The sequence below is a fragment of the Cyanistes caeruleus genome, unplaced genomic scaffold, assembly GCF_971803275.1.
Source record: "Cyanistes caeruleus unplaced genomic scaffold, bCyaCae1.hap1.1 HAP1_SCAFFOLD_78, whole genome shotgun sequence".
NCBI lineage: Eukaryota > Metazoa > Chordata > Aves > Passeriformes > Paridae > Cyanistes > Cyanistes caeruleus.
In genome coordinates, this window is record NW_028255889.1 from 504837 (window position 1) to 525469 (window position 20633).

The 20633-nt window shown below is 45.6% G+C and overlaps 2 protein-coding genes across 2 annotated transcripts in view; one reads left to right on the top strand and one right to left on the bottom strand.

Moving 5' to 3' along the window:
- LOC147646795 (uncharacterized) overlaps positions 1–20633 on the top strand; it is a 213066-nt gene that overhangs the window by 20041 nt on the left and 172392 nt on the right. The window lies entirely within an intron of this gene.
- Positions 2101–20633, bottom strand: part of LOC147646796 (serine/threonine-protein kinase pim-1-like) — a 165619-nt gene continuing 147086 nt past the window's right edge. Inside the window, exons 2-6 of the mRNA XM_086872932.1 lie at positions 3958–4064; positions 3803–3853; positions 3232–3598; positions 2442–2618; positions 2101–2207 (exon numbers count right to left, since the gene is read on the bottom strand). Coding sequence (XP_086729058.1) covers positions 2101–2207; positions 2442–2618; positions 3232–3598; positions 3803–3853; positions 3958–4064 — 809 coding nt within the window. The remainder of the gene's footprint in view (positions 2208–2441; positions 2619–3231; positions 3599–3802; positions 3854–3957; positions 4065–20633) is intronic.

Sequence of the window (20633 nt, forward strand, 5' to 3'; positions counted from 1 at the left end):
GTTGCTGTCAGTGCCAGCAGAAGCCGTGGCTGGAGGAGCGGGTGCTGACAGTGCCCCAAGGCCCAGGGCTGGAGGGGTCCCTGGGCTGGGGCTGGGAGGGAGCTGCCCCTTCTTCTCCCTGTGCCTCACGCAGAGCTGGGCCAGGCACAAGTGGGGCAGCAGAGCCAACAGGGAGCCTGCGAGTCTCTTCCAGCTGTGTCTGCTCAGAGTTTGGCCTTGGAGCTTCAGGTGGGCAAAGGCAGCTGCTCTGCTCCCTCTGCGTGTCCCTGTGTTCAGCAGTGCTGCTCCATCAGTCTGTGCCCAGCAACGGGGAAAAGCCTCAGCCCTGCAGGGCCAGGAGCTGCTGGGCTCTGCCTGAGCAGCTCAGCCAGCGGGAAGGGAGCTGCTCCACACAGGAACCAGGAGCAAAGGACACTTCTTTTTCATAGCATGATTTCTGTTTTAAGGGGAAAAATGCGGAAAAATAAAAGAAAAAAAACTTATATAAAATGTGAAAGATAAAAACAGAACCCAAGTGTGCAGTGAAATATCTTCTCTAACTTTGAATTAAGGTGTAATTGGTCTTTTGAAACATAAAACACAGTTATTTACTTTGCAGATGTGCTGATGGCATGATGCATCTTACTGGCCTCAGAAACCTTTCTGAAAAAGTTTTTGGGGTTTGATTCCAATATTGTTATTTGAAATTGTGGTGAAATTGGAGTGAAGCAAGAAGAAAGTGCTTTGCGCCTTGCCAGCTCCAAGCAGCGCTGGGAATCTAAACTCTGTCAAACCCCAAATCCTTTAGAAGGTGCCCTTCCTTCTCACCCTGTGAATGAGCTGCACATTCCCTTTCAAACATTCAGGGGTTTCTTAAAGATGCAAAGTCCCACTTACAGCTTTTTGCTCTGGTTTGGAAGTGCAGAAGGGCGATTCTTCATCCATCAGCTCCAGACTGAACTGCCTCAGGAACACAGCAGTGGCACTTCTAGAGGAGGAAGAAAGTGCAATTGCACAATTGCAGCCAAAAAGAAAGGAAGAGTGGGACACAGAAAACATCCTGTGCAGATGCAGGCATTCAGCTGGGACTGTGGAGAGTTTGGGTCCTTGCCAATTATATGTGTGTCCCTAACTGCAATCTCTTGGCCTGCAGGAGAGTCTCACTCACCTGCAAAAGTAGAAAGCTCAGGCGGTGTGCTGGGAACGGGCTCGTGTGATGCAAAGCTGTCAGAGCAATGGGAGGGCAGGGTGAGCCCAGCTGTGCCTGGGGCTGAGCCCAGCAGAGCCCTGGCAGAGCCCAGAGCAGCCTCAGCATCCGCAGAGCCCGGCTGCAAGGAGAGAAACCAGAAACCGCTCGTCAGCTGAAGGCTCCTGTCCCCTTGTCCCAGCCACCCGCGGTGCCCAGGCCATGCTGGCCGTGCTCAGAGCTGGGCCCAAAGCTGCCCATCACTGCTGCCTTTGGGAGCAGAGCAGGAGGGCAGGCCATGTGCCCAGCCTGCAGCCAGCCACGGCAGACCCAGCCCCTCAGCAGCTGTCCAGAGACAAAAAGCAGCTTGGCAGCCAACTGAAGAATTGCTTGCATCCACCCCAGCCAAGGGGGGAACCTTTGGTGCCTGGCCAGGCTGTGCCATGCCCAGATCTGGGAGCATCCCCTGGCTGTGGACTCACCTGCAAATTGGGCGTGGAGCGAGTCTTTGAAGAAGACATGCCAGAATTGAAATCCATCATCTTCAGCTGGCCAGCTGGAGGAAGAGATTGCCATCCTTGAGGTTGCCCTTGGTGTCTCCAGCAGCAGCCCCAGCTGGTAACAGCTTCTCCAGGGGCTCCTTCTCCTTGCCTAGGGGCCAGACCAGGCTGTCAGTGCTCTGCCCAGGGTCCCAGCCATCAGTGAAGCAGACAAGCAAAAGCAGGGGGAATGGTGGCCACCAGTGCTTGCCACACCAGGTGTCCAGCTCAGCTCCAGCCCAAGAGCTGTGTGTTCCCTTCTGATGACCCCTGCTCAGAGCTACAGGCACGACAAAAACAGCCTGGTTTGCTTTGCCACCGATTGCCAAGAAATGTGTGGAGCTGTTACCTGCCAGGCCCCTGGATCCAACTGTGCATGTGGATCTCTCCCATCTCCTAGGGCAGATGAACAGCCTGCATCCAAGGATCGCGCAAAAGGTCTTCTAAGGATGGCCTGTCCGAGGGTTGCATGGACAAACACCTCTTAATAATATCTTGGCATTCTGAAGAGAGAAACCAGGAATCACCAGTCAGTTGGAGAAGTTGCCGCCCCCTTCCAGTGCCCAGGCCATGCTGGGTGTGCCCAGAGCTGGGCCTCAACTTCCCCATGGATTCCCTGTCTGCAGGAGAGCAGGACATGTGCCACCTCCTCAGCAGCTGCCAGAGCAGGATGCTCATAAGCCCACAGCTGTCTCCCAAGCCTGGTGTTCCCCCTGTGCCCAGAGATGAGGATTCACCTTGGAAGAGCCGTCGTGGGAACAAGATCCGCCCCCAGATGATCTGCTGGCCCCTCATGAATGGGTGCTTCCCTATGACCAGCTGGTAGAGCAGGAGGCCCAGGGACCAGATTGTTGCTGCCTGGCCATGGTAGCGTTGCTGGTGGATCCACTCTGGTGGGCTGTAGGACAGGGTTCCTGTGGAACACAGATGGAGCTCATCAGGGGGATGCTGCTGCTCCCAGAGCCTGGCCCCAGCATCCCTGGGCATGTGGGGGCTGCCCCAGCGGCACACGGGGTGACCCACTGCCCTCTTGCCAGCACCTGGCACTTGGCTACAAACCCAGGGTTGGAAAAGAAGCCACTGCTGCTGGAAGAGGGCAGCAGAAGCACTGGGGAGGCCCAACCATGGCAACCAAATAAAAACACACCCCGTGGTAGAGAAAACACACTCTCCTCCCTGCCTGCATGGCCTCCAAAAAATTGTTAATAGGCCAAGGCAAACGTGGGGAGCAGAGGAGTTCAAGCCCTTCCTCGCTGACTCACTAAACTCTCTGGGGCATGGTGTCAGACCCCTGCCCTCTGCTACCCCCATGGGGGTTTTTGTCAGGCTGGCTGTCCCAGCCCCAGCCCAGGGCACAGTGGGTGCTGAAGGCTCTTGGCAGGGCTGGGAGCTGGTCCCCCTCACACCCCCATCCAAATCAATTTGCCTCAAGCTTTGATCCCATCCTGGCAGCACCACGGGGAATCCCCGGTGCCACAGCCAGGCTGGGCCATGAGACGGCCAGGAGCATCCCCTGCGAGGGCTCACCTGCAAACTGGGTGTAGGCTGTGTCTTGCAGGAAGGCGCCACAGCCAAAGTCGATCAATTTCAGCTGCCCAGTGGCCAGGTCGAGCAGGATGTTCTCCGGTTTTATGTCCCTGTGCAGGACCCCGCAGCTGGTGCAGTGCTGCACGGCCTCCAGCACCTGGCGAAAGAGCCCCCGCGCCTCCTCCTCTGGCAGGAACCTCCGCTCCGCCAGCAAATGCGAGAGGTCCTGGCACCGCTGTGGACGCTCCAACACTAACACGAAGCTGTCGGGGAGCTCAAGCCACTCCAGCAGCTGAATGACTGCAGCACAGCCAGAGGAAACCCTGTCCAGCAGCACAATCTCCATGGGAGCACGGGTGCCGTCGGGCTGCGGGAGGAGCACGGTGCTGTCAGTGGGGCTGAGGCCGGGCCAGGGCTCTGGGACCCCTCAGCCAGCCCGGGATGCTCTGCACACCTCGCTCACCCCGCGCCCGCTCTCCCCGCAGGGCTCTCGGCGGCTCCCACCCCGCCTGGCCCCGGCTCATCCCTGCCCGGCACGCCCCGGCTTCTGCCGCTGGCTCCGCACACTCACCAGCTCGCCCCAGAGCCGGACGCGATCCCGCGGCACACATTTGATGGCCACCTGCGAACAAGGAGCAGCAGAGGCTTGAGCTCGCTGCCCGCCCCGCCGCGCCCCCGCCATCTCCTCCGCCCCCTCCTCCTCCTCCTCCTCTGCCCACCGCTCACCGGGGCGCCGTCCGAGAGTCGCGTGGCCGCGAAGACGCTGCCGAAGCCGCCGCGCCCCAGCAGCGGGCCCAGCTCGTAGCGCTGCTGCAGGGCCTCCTGCGCCTTCCCTGGGGGCGAGTCGCGGCCATCAGCGCTCGGCCCGGGGACAGGAACGGCCCCCGAGCGCTCCCCGAGCTCCCCGGGCCGGGCATCCGCAGGCGTTCCCTCATTGGAACGCGGCAGCGGCGGCTCGGGGCCAGCGGCCGCGCTGCTGAGCGGCGGAGCTCGGGCCGGGGAAGCCGCAGCGGAGGCGGCGGCAGCGGCCCCGCCGCCTGTGTCCTCCGCGGGCCCCGGGAGGAGCCGGGGCCGGGGCCGGGGCCGGGGCCGGGGCCGGGGCCGGGGCCGGGGGCAGGGCTGCGGTCGGGACCGGAGCTGGGGCCGGGACCGGAGCCTGCGTCGGGGCCGGGGCCGGGATCGGGCAAGGCGGAGCCAAAGGGCAGCGATGCCGCCCCAGCCCCAGGCAATGATGCCCGCCCAGCAGCGCCAGCGCCAGCACAGCCAGAGCCCAGCGGAGGCGAGACCACGGCGGGACGGCCGGGGCCGGGGCCGGGGCCGCCGGGGCCGGGGCAACCCCGCCTGGGCCCGTGGGCGGGACCGGGGGCGGGCCGGGGGCATGGCCCGGGCGGGTACGGGGAGAGGGAACCTGGAAGAGGGGGGGACGCAGGAAAAGGGAGACCCGGAGGGAATGTGGGTCCGTGGGAAAGGGAGAGGAGAGACAGAAAAGTGATAAATTGGCTGCTTTCGCTGCTTCCACTGCTGCTGCTGCCGCCGCTGCTGCTGCTGCTGCCGCTGCCGCCGCTGCAACTGAAGCACCGGGACAGTTTGTCCCCGTGTCCGTTTGTCCGTTGCCCGCTCGGCCCCGGCCCGAGCCCCGCACTCCCCGGGCAGCCCCTGAGCCTTGCCAAACACGGGAACTTTGCCGTGTTGAGCCAAGAGCCAGAGTCTTGAATCCTGCACAGGGGCACAGGAATGCCCTTGGCTGCTGCTGTGCCTTGTCCCTGCTGAGGGTCAGGCACCATCTGAGCACATTCCCTGAATGCAGAATTTGTACCCGACCCAAGCGCTGCACTTGTGTCTCCAGCATTGCTTTCCAAGGAAAACAGGGCAAGGCAAACTGGGTATAGCTCATGGTATTTTACAGTGTCTAAAACTTGCCAAGTCTCAGATCTTAGAGGTGAGATCCATTTGGAATGAATGGGATGGAGAAAGTGCAAGATGGAAAAGGGGAACATAAAAATAAATAGAGAAAAATAGAGAAAAACATATTGGTTGTTTCTTTTGATTTGATTCTCATTTCATAAGAAAGTTGTTTCAATTTTCCCAGAATCTTCTCCACAGTCCCGTCTGTTCTTTCCAAAAACCTGTCCTGGAGAACAAGGCGCAGCTCCTATCACAAGATGTGCCCCCAGCTGCAGCTTCTCTTGGCTTCCCACACTGTAAGTGACTGCAGCACAACTCTTGCAGCAAAGCAGAACAAATATTTGAAGCACTTGAAACTTGTTCTTTCTTTTCCTTGTGCACTGGGGAGTTGTGCCATTGGTAAGGTTTCCACTGTTACTCTTCTACCCAAAGAAAACATGATGAGGTACCAGGAATTGTTAGGGAATACAAGCCTGGCTGAATGTGGAGAAAGAATCTCCAGGGTGTGCAGCCAGAAGTGGAGAGCTGATCATTCCAAATCCCCCATGGACACCTTGAAAGTGATCTGGAACATGAAAATGGGCTGACAGAGAGAGTTTGTTTCTGTGTTCAGTTTAGATGATTCTACATCTCTTGCACTGGGAGAAATCAAGAGCACAATCAGTTGATGATAAGCATCAGAACATGATAAGCTGGACCTCTCTGGATGACAGAAAGAATGTGAAAAGGAGAAATGCAGGGAATGACTTGGTGAACTTTGTATATAAGAAGGTACATTTTTTCCTAATAATTTCCAATTCATTCCCTTTGTTTTATCCTTTTAAAAAGGCCAATTGCATCTCAGATTCCCCATGAAATGAGAACCCTGAGCTTGTGGAACTGCCTGAAAGGTGCCCTGTTCCTTTTTCTTCTGCTGCTCGGTAGAAACAGTGAAGTGAGTTGGGGAGTTCTGGGTTTTTTTTCTCCTAGTCGATTTTTTCATTTTATTTGCCACTGTAAAGGCAATTTCTGGCCTCTGTCAGTTGATTCTATTTCAGCAGCAGCAGCAACAGGGCTGTGTTTGAGCACTGCAAATGTGACCTGTGTGGCTTTAATTCTCTTTGATTTTGTGCTCAGGGAGTTGGGAGCATTTGGAGATCTACTACTCATGAGGCCTTTTTAACAAGCAGTCCGAGTTCCCTGTCAGAGAAGCACAGTGGGTAGCACTGATTGAAAGAGGCAATTGCAGCTGTACTGCTAAAATTCAAGTGGCAAGCAGAAGAGGGGCAAGATCAGCTGGGATCTCCAATTGCCAAGGCCAAGGCACCAACAGCCTCCTGCTGTCACCTCAGGGTGAGCAAAACAGTGCTGAAAACAGCGCTGGAACCCGATCCTTTCTTCCTCTGAGGGCTGGCTGAGGGCAGCAGAGGCGGGCCTGAGGAATCAGGGCTGTTTGTGGGGGATTGTTGCTGTAGTCCAGAATTGCCCTGGCAAAAGCCCTGGCAAGCCGAGGCAGGTGGGAAGGGCCGGCGCTGCTGCTGCTCGTGGCCGGGAGCCCCGGCCGGGCCGGGCCGGCGCCCGCTGCGCTGCGGCTGCTGCTGCTGCCAGAGCCGGGCGGGACTCGGGGACAGGGAATGGACACGGGGGGACAGCAAAGGCCTTGGGGGCTGCAGGGATGTTGGTGCTCGGGCCAGCGCCAGCACAGAGCTTCAGCCTGCAATGAACCCCGAGGGAAACGCTGGGGAAAGGCTCCATTCAGCCTTTGTTTACTCGTCGCTATGAAGGGACCGAAATAAAAGGAGAAAGAGCAGGGCCCGACCCCTTCTCCTTTGGGAGGAGCCCCGCGCCTGGAGCTGAGAGGGGCCGTGAGGAAAAATGAGGGGCCATGAAGGGCTTTGAGAGGCCATGAGGGACCATGAGAGGCCATGAGAGGTTTTATGGGGCCATGAGAGGTTCTGTGGGGCAATGAGGGGCTGTGAGGGGCCATGAGGAGCCTCAGCCCTGGCAGGAGGGGGTCCCACCACGTCCCCAGGGCAGGGCCGCCGTGAGGGGCCGCGAGCGCAGACGTGGCAGCAGAGCGGGCTTGGGGCGCCTCTGGGAGGGGATGAGACCCTTCCCCAGCTCCAAACCACACCAAACCCGGCATTAACAGGATTTTCCGTCTTTAGAATCCACTGGCAACTTGGAGTTGAGTGTCCAGTTTAATTCTGGTGGGAAAAACAAGGGAATTTTCCCAGTGTGTGACATCCAGCATTTGTTATTTATGTCTAAGATTTAAAAGTCTTGACAATGAAAAGTAATACTAATAAATAATAATAACAACAAGACCAAGAAATAAAGCCCCGAATCCCAACAGTCAGCTCAGAAACATGTTTTTGTTTGTAGTAATAGAGTAGTACTAAAGAAATAAATGAAAGGGATTTAATTTGTAATTCAGACAAAAGATGTTTCATCTTTTTCCAAGGTTCTGGTCCCCTTCCTCCAGGGTCATTTCCTTTACTCACCCACTTTCTAATAGGTAGAAGGGAGTTAAGGCCATTGGAAAAGACAACAGCTCCTGTTTCCAAGATTAGCAGCCACCACTCCAGGGACCCTGAATTGCCCCCAGGCACGTGTGTGCACTTGAAGGGTGAGCGGGTGTTGGGGACAGAGATCTCAAACTCCTTCTAAGGCTGTGAGAAACCCACAAGTGGCAAAGTATCATTGTGGGTCAGCTCCTGCTGAAATTGCATTCCCCCACACCCTCCAAATGGGCAGGCAGGGCTGGGCTCTGGCAGGGCTCAGTTTTGAGTGCCTTGTGCTCCCTGGCATGGAAGTGATCCTATGAACTCTGGCATTGATGGACTGTGGTATGGCTGCTGAAAGAGGAGGGGGAATCTCAGGAGACAGGAATGTCTCTTGTTCTCCCTTCTCCCTGCAGAACCCCCTCTCCAAAGAGAAATGCCTGTGCCGGGTTTCCATGAGACCCCTTCCCTCAGGCCAGTGTCTGAGCCACTGTGTGGTCTGCAGGAGCCAAAGCCAGGGGAGTCCCAATATCAGTCACCCCACGGTCCCCACACAGCAGGAGAAAGCACTGCTTGCAGTGGGGCTGCTGATCTGTGACCTGTCCTGGTTCCATCCACCCCACTCCTCTCAGCCACAGGACCAGAAGGATCCCAGGAAAGCCACAGTGCTCTACCAGATGTCAGGAGCACTCCCTGCTGTGGCCTCAGGGATGCTGGGTGACCTCGTCGATGAGGATCTCTGACTGGTGATGGAATGTACAGTTACAGCAGAGAACGTTGCTTGTTTCTAGAACTAGAACAAAGATCCCAGATGGAACAAGCCTTGCTGGTTATAGTCAGAAGCATCAGTGACCAAATGTTGTATTTCCTTTGGTTTGGTCACTTCTTTGTTCGTTCTCAGTGTTCAGGCTGGGCTGTGGGGTGTCCTCATTTGCTGCATTTTCTGAGCTCCTCTTGGATCCTTTGAGCAATAGGTTGTGCCCTCTGAGGATCCTTTGTGCTCCTTGGTGACCCAGGAGAACCTTGCAAACAATTTTTGGGGGAGCTGCTGCTGTGATGTCACAGGAACGTTGCCGTGTCCTTGTGGTGTTCCCGTTGCTGTGGGGCACAGAGGCCTCAGTGTCAGAGCGGCTCTGGGCACCTGCTCATTGCCTGAGGATCGTCCTGCCCAAGGCATTCTCAGCAGCCAGCCCAGCCCCTGATGGGTGTCCTTCTGTCCTTGCAGGGGGACAGAGAGTCTGCAGACATGTGCAGCACAGCCAAAATGATCCAGCAAGTGGTTGTTGCAGTTTTGCACTCTGGACTCTGTGGCTTCTTATGGGTATTTTTTAACCCACTGGGCCCTGAAGTTGAGGATTTCCCCAGGTGCACCATATGTGCCTTTGGGATTGCTGTGGGCTTTCTGTTCATCCTTTGGAACGGAGGTGATTTTGAATGAAAATTGCCATTAAGATGCCATTTATTTGGGACAGCTCCTGCCAACAACTTCTTAAAAAAGGGGTTGTTTGTAGCCAGCAGGGTGTGCACAGCATTGGAATGGAGCCTTGGGGGGTTCTGTTCCCCAAGAGGAGAGTCTGTGGCAACGGACCCTGGCGCTCCCTCTGTTTGCTCACCCAGCCAAAAACTGGACACAGCCTTATATTTTGTGCTGTTCTCTTGCTTGCTGTGTGATCCAAAAGGACTATGACTCCAGGAGGGAAGTTGTGAAAGTAAAATGCTCTCTCTTGGCATTGACTTGTTGTGTGGGATTTGCCAGCAGAGGCAGCTTTTTCTCCTAACAGCATCTGGTTCAGGTGAAGGTCCCCTCACACATGGACACTGGGAAGCTCCTTCTTCAGTGGGCAGGAAAAAAACCTTTGGTGTTCAGAGATCCCAGCTGTTCCCTTTCAACACCAGTATGAGTCCAGTAAGCTCCAGTATGATCCTTGTCACATGGCAGCACTCCCAGGATGGTCCCATTTGCCTCGGACTAGATCAACCCAGTCAGTCCCAGTATGATGCCGTTGGCTCCCAGCACGCTCCCAGTTGCTCCCAGTCACCCCCAGTATGGGGGATGATGTGCATGGTATGTTCCCAGTCATTCTCAGATACTCCCAGTATGAGTCCAGTCACTCCCAGTATGATCCAAAACTGGATTGGTGGGAGGCTTCATGGAATCCTGGAGACCATTGTGACACTCTAGGGCCCCATGGAACCGTGGTGACACCAGCTTGGCTGGGAGTGTTGATGTGCTACAGGGTAGAAGGGCTCTGCACAGGCAGCTGGACAGGCTGGATCCAGGGCCCAAACCCAACAAGGTGAGGTTTAACAAGTCCAAGTGTCGGGTCGTGCACTTTGGCCCCAACAACCCCTGCAGTGCTACAGGCTGGGGACAGAGTGGCTGGACAGCAGCCAGGCAGAAAGGGAGCTGGGACACTGATGGACAGCAGGCTGGGCATGAGCCAGCAGTGTGCCCAGGTGGCCAAGAAGGCCAATGGCTCCTGGCCTGGATCAGGAACAGTGTGGCCAGCAGGAGCAGGGCAGGGATTCCTCCCCTCTACTCTGCACTGGTTGGGCAGCACCTCGAGTGCTGTGTCCAGTTCTGGGCCCCCAATTTATTTAGGAAGGTCATGGATGGGCTGGAGCGTGTCCAGAGAAGGGCAACAAGGCTGGTGAGGGGTCTGGAGCACACAAGTCCTGTAAGTGATAGTAAAAGGTCTCAAAATGTTAGAAAATTTGGGGACTTATAAAGTTAGTTAGGTTTGGAAAGGCCTTGGAAAAGTTGGCGCTGGGAAATGTTAGGCCTTGTACTTGCTAAAAATCAGGTCAAAATTGCACCTGTGTAATCAGTAGATGATCATGATACAATTGTTAGATGTGATTAGCTGTAATTATTGTTTAAAGAACGTGAGGAACAATGTTAGGGGGCTGGGGTGGATCAGGAGAAATCCATGCTTGGGTAAAAACAATGCATACAATAGAACAATGTAAGTTTAATAATTAATATGTGAGTTATATAATGCTAGACTATGAAAATATGTTCAACCCAAAACCAAGATGAGAGAGATTTGGGTATGTGTACCCCTGACACCCAGATCTCTTAATAAAGCACCCGCATATAATCATTTGTGGTTATGTGTGTTCCTGAACGCTAACAATTTAATCAGATTTTACTGGAATTTTCGGAGATATTTGTGGAATTTTGTGTAATAATTGTGGAATTCTGTGGGATGTTTCTGGAATTTTGTGGGATTTTTGTGGAATTTTGTGGGATACTGAGGAGACTTGAAAAATTCTGAGGGATTTTTCTTCGATTTTGTGGAAATCCGTAAAGATTTTGTGGGATGGTTCTGGAAAATGGTAGGGTTTTGAGAAGATTTACAGATTTTGTTGGGATGTTTGTGGAATTTTCTGGGATTTCTCTGAAATTTTCTGGGATGTTCCTGGAATTTTGAGGAATTTTGACTAGACTTGAAGAATTTTGAAATATTTTTCTTAGATTGTATAGAAATTTGTGGAGATTTTGTGGGATGTTTCTGGAATTTGGTGGAGTTTTGTGAAAACGTAAAGAATTTTGTAGGAGGTTTCTGGAATGTGCAGGTTTTTTGAAATCTTGTGGAATGTTCTGGAATTTGGTGAGATTTTGAGAAGACTTGAAAAATTTTGAGGGATTTTTCTAGGATGAGTGGAAATTTCTAAAGTTTTTGTGGGAAGTTTCTGGAATTTGGTGGAGTTTTGAGAAGATTTAAGGAGTTTGTTGGGATGTTCATGGAATTTTGTGGGATTTTCCTAGAATTTTGAAGGACTTTGAAGAGACATGAAGAATTTTGACGTATTTTTCATAGATTGTATGGTAATTTGTAAAGATTTAGTGGGATATTTCTGGAATTCGGTGGGGTTTTGATAAGACTTAGGGAGTTTATTGGGATGTTTGTGGAATTTTGTGGGATGTTTCGGGAATTTTGAAGGACTTTGAGGAGACAAGAAGAATTTTGAGGTATTTTGCTTACATTGTGTGGAAATTTGTGGAGATTTTGTGGGATATTTCTGGAATTTGGTGGGGTTTTGAGAAGATTTTTCTGGAATTTTGTGCGATGTTTTCGGAATTTTGTGGGAAGTGGAAGAGATTTTGTTGGATGTTTCTGGAATTTGGAAGGGTTTTGAGAACATTTAGGGAATTGTGTGGGATGTTTGTGGAATTTCGAAAGACTTTGAGGAGACATGAAGAATTTTGAGGTATTTTTCTTAGATTGTGTGGAAATTTGTGGAGATTATGTGGGATGTTTCTGGAATATGGTAGGGTTTTGAGAAGATTTTGGGAGTTTGTTGGGATGTTTGTGGAATTTTGTGGGATGTTTCTGGAATTTGGTGTGATTTTTCTGGAATTGTGTGGGGTGTTTCTGGAAATTGAAGGACTTTGAGGAGACATGAAGCAATTTGAGGTATTTTTCTTAGATTGTGTGGAAATTTTTGGAGATTTTGTGGGATGTTTCTGAAATTTGAAAGACTTTGAGGAGTCATGAAGAATTTTGAGGGTTTTTTTAGATTGTGTGGAAATTTGTCAAGATTTTGTGGGATATTTCTGGAAATTCGTAGGGTTGTGAAAAGATTTTTCTGGAATTTTGTGGGATGTTTGTGGAATTTTGTGGAAATTTTTGTAGATTTTGTGGGAAGTTTCTGGAATTTGGTAGAGTTTTGAGAAGATTTAGGGAGTGTGTTGGGATGTTTGTGGAATTCCATGGAATGTTTTTGGAATTTGGTGGGATTTTTGAGGGATTTTGCTGGATGTTTCTGGAATTTCGTAGGGTTTTGAAAAGATTTTTCTGGAATTGTGCGGGATGTTTGTAGAATTTTGTGGAAATTTTTGGAGATTTTTGTGGGATGTTTCTGGAATTTGAGAGAGTTTTGCAAAAATGTAAACAATTTTGTGTGAGGTTTCTGGAATTTGCTAGGGTTTTGAGAAGACATGAAGAATTTTAAGGTATTTTTCTTTGTGTGGTAATTTGTAAAGATTTTGTGAGATATTTCTGGAATTTGGTAGGGTTTTGATAAGACTTAGGGAGTTTATTGGGATGTTTGTGGAATTTTGTGGGATTTTTCTGGAATTTGTGGAATGTTTGTGGAATTTTGTGGAAATCGGAAAAGTTTTTGTGGGATGTTTCTAGAATTTGGTAGGGTTTTGAGAAGATTTAGGGAGTTTGTTGGGATGTTTGTGGAGATTTTGTGGGATGTTTCTGGAATTTGGTGGAGTTTTGCGAAAATGTAAAGAATTTTGTGGGAGGCTTCTGGAATGTTGTGCGATTTCTTTGAAATGTCGTGGAATGTTCTGGAATTTGGTGAGATTTTGAGAAGGCTTGAAGAATTTTGAGGGTTTTTCTAGGATATGTGGAAATTTGTAAAGATTTTGTGGGGTGTTTCTGGAATTTGGTAGGGTTTTGAGAAGACATGAAGAATTTTGAGGAATTTTTCTTAGATTGTGTGGTAATTTGTAAGGATTTTGTGGGATATTTCTGGAATTTGAGAAAGTTTTGCAAAATTGTAAAGGATTTTGTGGGAGGTTTCTGGAATTTGGTAGGGTTTTGAGAAGACATGAAGAATTTTGAGGTATTTTTCTTAGATTGTGTGGTAATTTGTAAAGATTTTTTGGGCTATTTCTGGAATTTGGTGGGGTTTTGATAAGACTTAGGGTGTTTGTGGGGATGTTTGTGGAATTTTGTGGGATTTTTCTGGAATTTTGTGGAATGTTTGTGGAATTTTGTGGAAATTGGAAAAGTTTTTGTGGGATGTTTCTGGAATTTGGAAGGTTTTGAGAAGATTTAAGGAGTTGGTTGGGATGTTTCTGGAATTATGAAGGACTTTGAGGAGACATGAAGCATTTGGAGGGTTTTTTTTAGATTTTGTGGAAATTTGTCAAGTTTTTGTGGGATATTTCTGGAATTTGGTAGCGTTTTGAGAAGATTTTTCTGGAATTTTGTGCAATTTTCGTAGAATTTTGTGGAAATTTTTGGAGATTTTTGTGGGATGTTTCTGGAATTTTGAAGGACTTTGAGGGGACATGAAGAATTTTGAGGGTATTTCTTAGTATGTGTGGAAATTTGTCAAGATTTTGTGGGATATTTCTGGAATTTGGTGGGGATTTGCGAAGATTTTTCTGTAATTTTGTGGGATGTTTGTGGAATTTTGTGGGAAGTGTAAAAGATTTTGTGGGATGTTTCTAGAATTTGGAAGGGTTTTGAGAAGATTTAGGGAGTTTGTTGGGATGTTTGTGGAATTTTGTGGGATTTTTCTGGAATTTATGGAATGTTTGTTGAATTTTGTGGAAATTGGAAAAGTTTTTGTGGGATTTTTCTGGAATTTGGTAGGGTTTTGAGAAGATTTAGGGAGTTTGTTGGGATGTTTCTGGAATTTTGTGGGATGTTTCTAGAATTTTGTGGGATGTTTCTGGAATTTTGTGGGATTTTGACTAGACTTGAAGAATTTTGAAAGATTTTTCGTAGATTGCTTGCAAATTGGTGGAGGTTTAGTGGGAACTTCTGCAATTTGGTAGGGTTTTGTGAAAATGTAAAGAATTTTGTATGAGATTTCTGGAAGGTTGCGCGATTTTTTTGGAATGTTGTGGAATGTTTTGGAATTTGGTAAGATTTTAAAGAGACTTGAAGAATTTTGAGGGATTTTTCGATGATGTGTGGAAATTTTTAAGGTTTTTGACTTTGAGGAGAGATGAAGCATTTTGAAGTATTTTTCTTAAATTGTGTGGAAATTTTTGGAGATTTTGTGGGATGTTTCTGGAATTTGAAAGACTTTGAGGAGACATGAAGAATTTTGAGGGTTTTTTTTTGATTGTGTGGAAATTTGTCAAGATTTTGTGGGATATTTCTGGAATTTGGTGGGGTTTTGAGAAGGTTTTTCTGGAATTTTGTGGGTTGTTTGTGGAATTTTTGGAAATAGGAAGAGATTTTGTGGGATGTTTCTGGAATTTGGAAGGGTTTTGAGAAGATTTAGGGAATTGTGTGGGATGTTTCTGGAATTTGAAAGACTTTGAGGAGACATGAAGAATTTTGAGGTATTTTTCTTAGATTGTGTGGAAATTTGTGGAGATTTTGTGGGATGTTTCTGGAATTTGGTGGAGTTTTGCGAAAATGTAAAGAATTTTGTGGGAGGTTTCTGGAATGCTGTGCGATTTTTTTGAAATATTGTGAAGTGTTCTGGAATTTAGTGAGATTTTGAGAAGACTTGAAGAATGTTGAGGGATTTTTCTAGGATGTGTGGAAATTTGTAAACATTTTGTGGGAAGTTTCTGGAATTTGGTGGGGTTTTGAGAAGATTTTTCTAGAATTTTGTGAGATGTTTCTGGAATTTGGTAGGGCTTTGAGAACGTTTAAGGAGTTTGTTGAGATGTTTGTGGAATTGTGTGGGATGTTTGTGGAATTTGTAAGACTTTGAGGAGACATGAAGAATTTTGAGGGTTTTTTTTAGATTGTGTGGAAATTTGTCAAGATTTTGTGGGATATTTCTGGAATTTGGTGGGGTTTTGAGAAGATTTTTCTGGAATTTTGTGGGTTGTATGTGGAATTTTGTGGAAATTGGAAGAGTTTTTGTGGGATGTTTCTGGAATTTGGAAGGGTTTTGAGAAGATTTAGGGAATAGTGTGGGATGTTTGTGGAATTTCGAAAGACTTTGAGGAGACATGAAGAATTTTGAGGTATTTTTCTTAGATTGTGTGGAAATTTGTGGAGATTTTGTGGGATGTTTCTGGAATTTGGTAGCGTTTTGAGAAGACTTAGGGAGTTTGTTGGGATGTTTGTGGAATTTTTTGGGATGTTTGTGGAATTTTTTGGGATTTTGACTAGACTTGAAGAATTTTGAAAGATTTTTTTTAGATCGCTTGCAAATTGGAGGAGATTTTGTGGGATGTTTCTGGAATTTGGTAGACTGAAGAGACGTGAAGCATTTTGAGGTATTTTTCTTAGCTTGTGTGTAAAATGGAGGAGGTTTTGTGCGAAGTTTCTGGAATTTGGTAGGGTTTTGTGAAAATGTAAAGAATTTTGTGTGAGGTTTCTGGAAGGTTGTGCAATTTTTTTGGAATGTTGTGGAATGTACTGGAATTGGGTAAGATATTTAAAGAGACTAGAAGAATTTTGAGGGATTTTTTTAGATTGTGTGGAAATTTTTAAGGTTTTTGACTTTGAGGAGACATGAAGCATTTTGAAGTATTTTTCTTAAATTGTGTGGAAATTTTTGGAGATTTTGTGGGATGTTTCTGGAATTTGAAAGACTTTGAGGAGACATGAAGAATTTTGAGGGTTTTTTTTAGATTGTGTGGAAATTTGTCAAGATTTTGTGGGATATTTCTGGAATTTGGTGGGGTTTTGAGAAGGTTTTTCTGGAATTTTGTGGGTTGTTTGTGGAATTTTTGGAAATAGGAAGAGTTTTTGTGGGATGTTTCTGGAATTTGGAAGGGTTTTGAGAAGATTTAGGGAATTGTGTGGGATGTTTCTGGAATTTGAAAGACTTTGAGGAGACATGAAGAATTTTGAGGTATTTTTCTTAGATTGTGTGGAAATTTGTGGAGATTTTGTGGGATGTTTCTGGAATTTGGTGGAGTTTTGCGAAAATGTAAAGAATTTTGTGGGAGGTTTCTGGAATGCTGTGCGATTTTTTTGAAATATTGTGAAATGTTCTGGAATTTAGTGAGATTTTGAGAAGACTTGAAGAATGTTGAGTGATTTTTCTTCGATGTGTGGAAATTGGTAAAGATTTTGTGGGAAGTTTCTGGAATTTGGTGAGGTTTTGAGAAGATTTTTCGAGAATTGTGTGAGATGTTTCTGGAATTTGGTAGGGCTTTGAGAAGGTTTAAGGAGTTTGTTGGGATGTTTGTGGAATTGTGTGGGATGTTTGTGGAATTTCAAAAGACTTTGAGGAGACATGAAGAATTTTGAGGTATTTTTCTTAGATTGTGTGGAAATTTGTGGAGATTTTGTGGGATGTTTCTGGAATTTGGTAGCGTTTTGAGAAGACTTAGGGAGTTTGTTGGGATGTTTGTGGAATTTTTTGGGATGTTTGTGGAATTTTTTGGGATTTTTACTAGACTTGAAGAATTTTGAAAGATTTTTTTTTAGATTGTGTGCAAATTGGTGGAGGTTTAGTGGGAAGTTTCTGGAATTTGGTAGGGTTTTGTGAAATTGTAAAGAATTTTGTAGGAGGTTTCTGGAAGGTTGTGCGATTTTTTTGGAATGTTGTGGAATGTTCTGGAATTTGGTAAGATTTTAAAGAGACTTGAAGAATTTTGAGGGATTTTTCTAGGATGAGTGGAAATTGGAAAAGTTTTTGTGGGATTTTTCTGGAATGTGGTAGGGTTTTGAGAAGATGTAGGGAGTTTGATGGGATGTATGTGGAATTTTGTGTGATTTTTCTGGAATTTGGTGGGATGTTTCTTGAATTTTGTGGGATTTTGACTAGACGTGAAGAATTTTGAAAGATTTTTCTTAGATTGCTTGCAAATTGGTGGAGGTTTAGTGGGAAGTTTCTGCAATTTGGTAGGGTTTTGTGAAAATGTAAAGAATTTTGTAGGAGGTTTCTGGAAGGTTGCGCGATTTTTTTGGAATGTTGTAGAATGTTCTGGAATTTGGTAAGATTTTAAAGAGACTTGAAGAATTTTGAGGGATTTTTCGATGATGTGTGAAAATTTTTAAGGGTTTTGACTTTGAGGAGACATGAAGCATTTTGAAGTATTTTTCTTAAATTGTGTGGAAATTTTTGGAGATTTTGTGGGATGTTTCTGGAATTTGAAAGACTTTGAGGAGACATGAAGAATTTTGAGGGTTTTTTTTAGATTGTGTGGAAATTTGTCAAGATTTTGTGGGATATTTCTGCAATTTGGTAGGGTTTTGAGAAGATTTTTCTGGAATTTTGTGGGATGTTTGTGGAATTTTTGGAAATAGGAAGAGTTTTTGTGGGATGTTTCTAAAATTTGGTGGGGTTTTGAGAATATTTAGGGAATTGTGTGGGAAGTTTGTGGAATTTCGAAAGACTTTGAGGGGACATGAAGAATTTTGAGGTATTTTTCTTATATTGTGTGGAAATTTGTGGAGATTTTGTGGGATGTTTCTGGAATTTGGTGGAGTTTTGCGAAAATGTAAAGAATTTTGTGGGAGGTTTCTGGAATGCTGTGCGATTTTTTTGAAATGTTGTGGAATGTTCTGGAATTTAGTGAGATTTTGAGAAGACTTGAAGAATTTTGAGGGAATTTTCTAGGATGTGTGGAAATTTGTAAAGATTTTGTGGGAAGTTTCTGGAATTTGGTGGGGTTTTGAGAAGATTTTTCGAGAATTGTGTGAGATGTTTCTGGAATTTGGTAGGGCTTTGAGAAGGTTTAAGGAGTTTGTTGGGATGTTTGTGGAATTGTGTGGGATGTTTGTGGAATTTGTAAGACTTTGAGGAGACATGAAGAATTTTGAGGTATTTTTCTTAGATTGTGTGGAAATTGGAAAAGTTTTTGTGGGATGTTTCTGGGATTTGGTAGGGTTTTGAGAAGATTTAGGGAGTTTGATGGTATGTATGTGGAATTTTGTGTGATTTTTCTGGAATTTGGTGGGATGTTTCTGGAATTTTGTGGGATTTTGACTAGACTTGAAGAATTTTGAAAGATTTTTCTTAGATTGTGTGCAAATTGGTGGAGGTTTAGTGGGAAGTTTCTGGAATTTGGTAGGGTTTTGTGAAATTGTAAAGAATTTTGTATGAGATTTCTGAAAGGTTGTGTGATTTTTTTGGAATGTTGTGGAATGTTCTGGAATTTGGTAAGATTTTAAAGAGACTTGAAGAATTTTGAGGGATTTTTCTAGGATGAGTGGAAATTGGAAAAGTTTTTGTGGGATTTTTCTGGAATGTGGTAGGGTTTTGAGAAGATTTAGGGAGTTTGTTGGGATGTATGTGGAATTTTGTGTGATTTTTCTGGAATTTGGTGGGATGTTTCTGGAATTTTGTGGGATTTTGACTAGACGTGAAGAATTTGTAAAGATTTTTCTTAGATTGCTTGCAAATTGGTGGAGGTTTAGTGGGAACTTCTGCAATTTGGTAGGGTTTTGTGAAAATGTAAAGAATTTTGTATGAGATTTCTGGAAGGTTGCGCGATTTTTTTGGAATGTTGTAGAATGTTTTGGAATTTGGTAAGATTTTAAAGAGACTTGAAGAATTTTGAGGGATTTTTCGATGATGTGTGGAAATTTTTAAGGTTTTTAACTTTGAGGAGACATGAAGCATTTTGAAGTATTTTTCTTAAATTGTGTGGAAATTTTTGGAGATTTTGTGGGATGTTTCTGGAATTTGAAAGACTTTGAGGAGACATGAAGAATTTTGAGGGTTTTTTTTGATTGTGTGGAAATTTGTCAAGATTTTGTGGGATATTTCTGGAATTTGGTAGGGTTTTGAAAATATTTTTCTGGAATTTTGTGGGATGTTTGTGGAATTTTTGGAAATAGGAAGAGTTTTTGTGGGATGTTTCTGGAATTTGGAAGGGTTTTGAGAATATTTAGGGAATTGTGTGGGATGTTTGTGGAATTTCGAAAGACTTTGAGGAGACATGAAGAATTTTGAGGTATTTTTCTTATATTGTGTGGAAATTTGTGGAGATTTTGTGGGATGTTTCTGGAATTTGATGGAGTTTTGCGAAAATGTAAAGAATTTTGTGGGAGGTTTCTGGAATGTTGTGCGATTTCTTTGAAATGTTGTGAAATGTTCTGGAATTTAGTGAGATTTTGAGAAGACTTGAAGAATGTTGAGGGATTTTTCTAGGATGTGTGGAAATTTGTAAAGATTTTGTGGGAAGTTTCTGGAATTTGGTGGGGTTTTGAGAAGATTTTTCGAGAATTGTGTGAGATGTTTCTGGAATTTGGTATGGCTTTGAGAAGGTTTAAGGAGTTTGTTGGGATGTTTGTGGAATTGTGTGGGATGTTTGTGGAATTTGTAAGACTTTGAGGAGACATGAAGAATTTTGAGGTATTTTTCTTAGATTGTGTGGAAATTGGAAAAGTTTTTGTGGGATGTTTCTGGGATTTGGTAGGGTTTTGAGAAGATTTAGGGAGTTTGATGGTATGTATGTGGAATTTTGTGTGATTTTTCTGGAATTTGGTGGGATGTTTCTGGAATTTTGTGGGATTTTGACTAGACTTGAAGAATTTTGAAAGATTTTTCTTAGATTGTGTGCAAATTGGTGGAGGTTTAGTGGGAAGTTTCTGGAATTTGGTAGGGTTTTGTGAAATTGTAAAGAATTTTGTAGGAGGTTTCTGAAAGGTTGTGTGATTTTTTTGGAATGTTGTGGAATGTTCTGGAATTTGGTAAGATTTTAAAGAGACTTGAAGAATTTTGAGGGATTTTTCTAGGATGAGTGGAAATTGGAAAAGTTTTTGTGGGATTTTTCTGGAATGTGGTAGGGTTTTGAGAAGATTTAGGGAGTTTGTTGGGATGTATGTGGAATTTTGTGTGATTTTTCTGGAATTTGGTGGGATGTTTCTGGAATTTTGTGGGATTTTGACTAGACGTGAAGAATTTGTAAAGATTTTTCTTAGATTGCTTGCAAATTGGTGGAGGTTTAGTGGGAACTTCTGCAATTTGGTAGGGTTTTGTGAAAATGTAAAGAATTTTGTATGAGATTTCTGGAAGGTTGCGCGATTTTTTTGGAATGTTGTAGAATGTTTTGGAATTTGGTAAGATTTTAAAGAGACTTGAAGAATTTTGAGGGATTTTTCGATGATGTGTGGAAATTTTTAAGGTTTTTAACTTTGAGGAGACATGAAGCATTTTGAAGTATTTTTCTTAAATTGTGTGGAAATTTTTGGAGATTTTGTGGGATGTTTCTGGAATTTGAAAGACTTTGAGGAGACATGACGAATTTTGAGGGGTTTTTTTTGATTGTGTGGAAATTTGTCAAGATTTTGTGGGATATTTCTGGAATTTGGTAGGGTTTTGAAAATATTTTTCTGGAATTTTGTGGGATGTTTGTGGAATTTTTGGAAATAGGAAGAGTTTTTGTGGGATGTT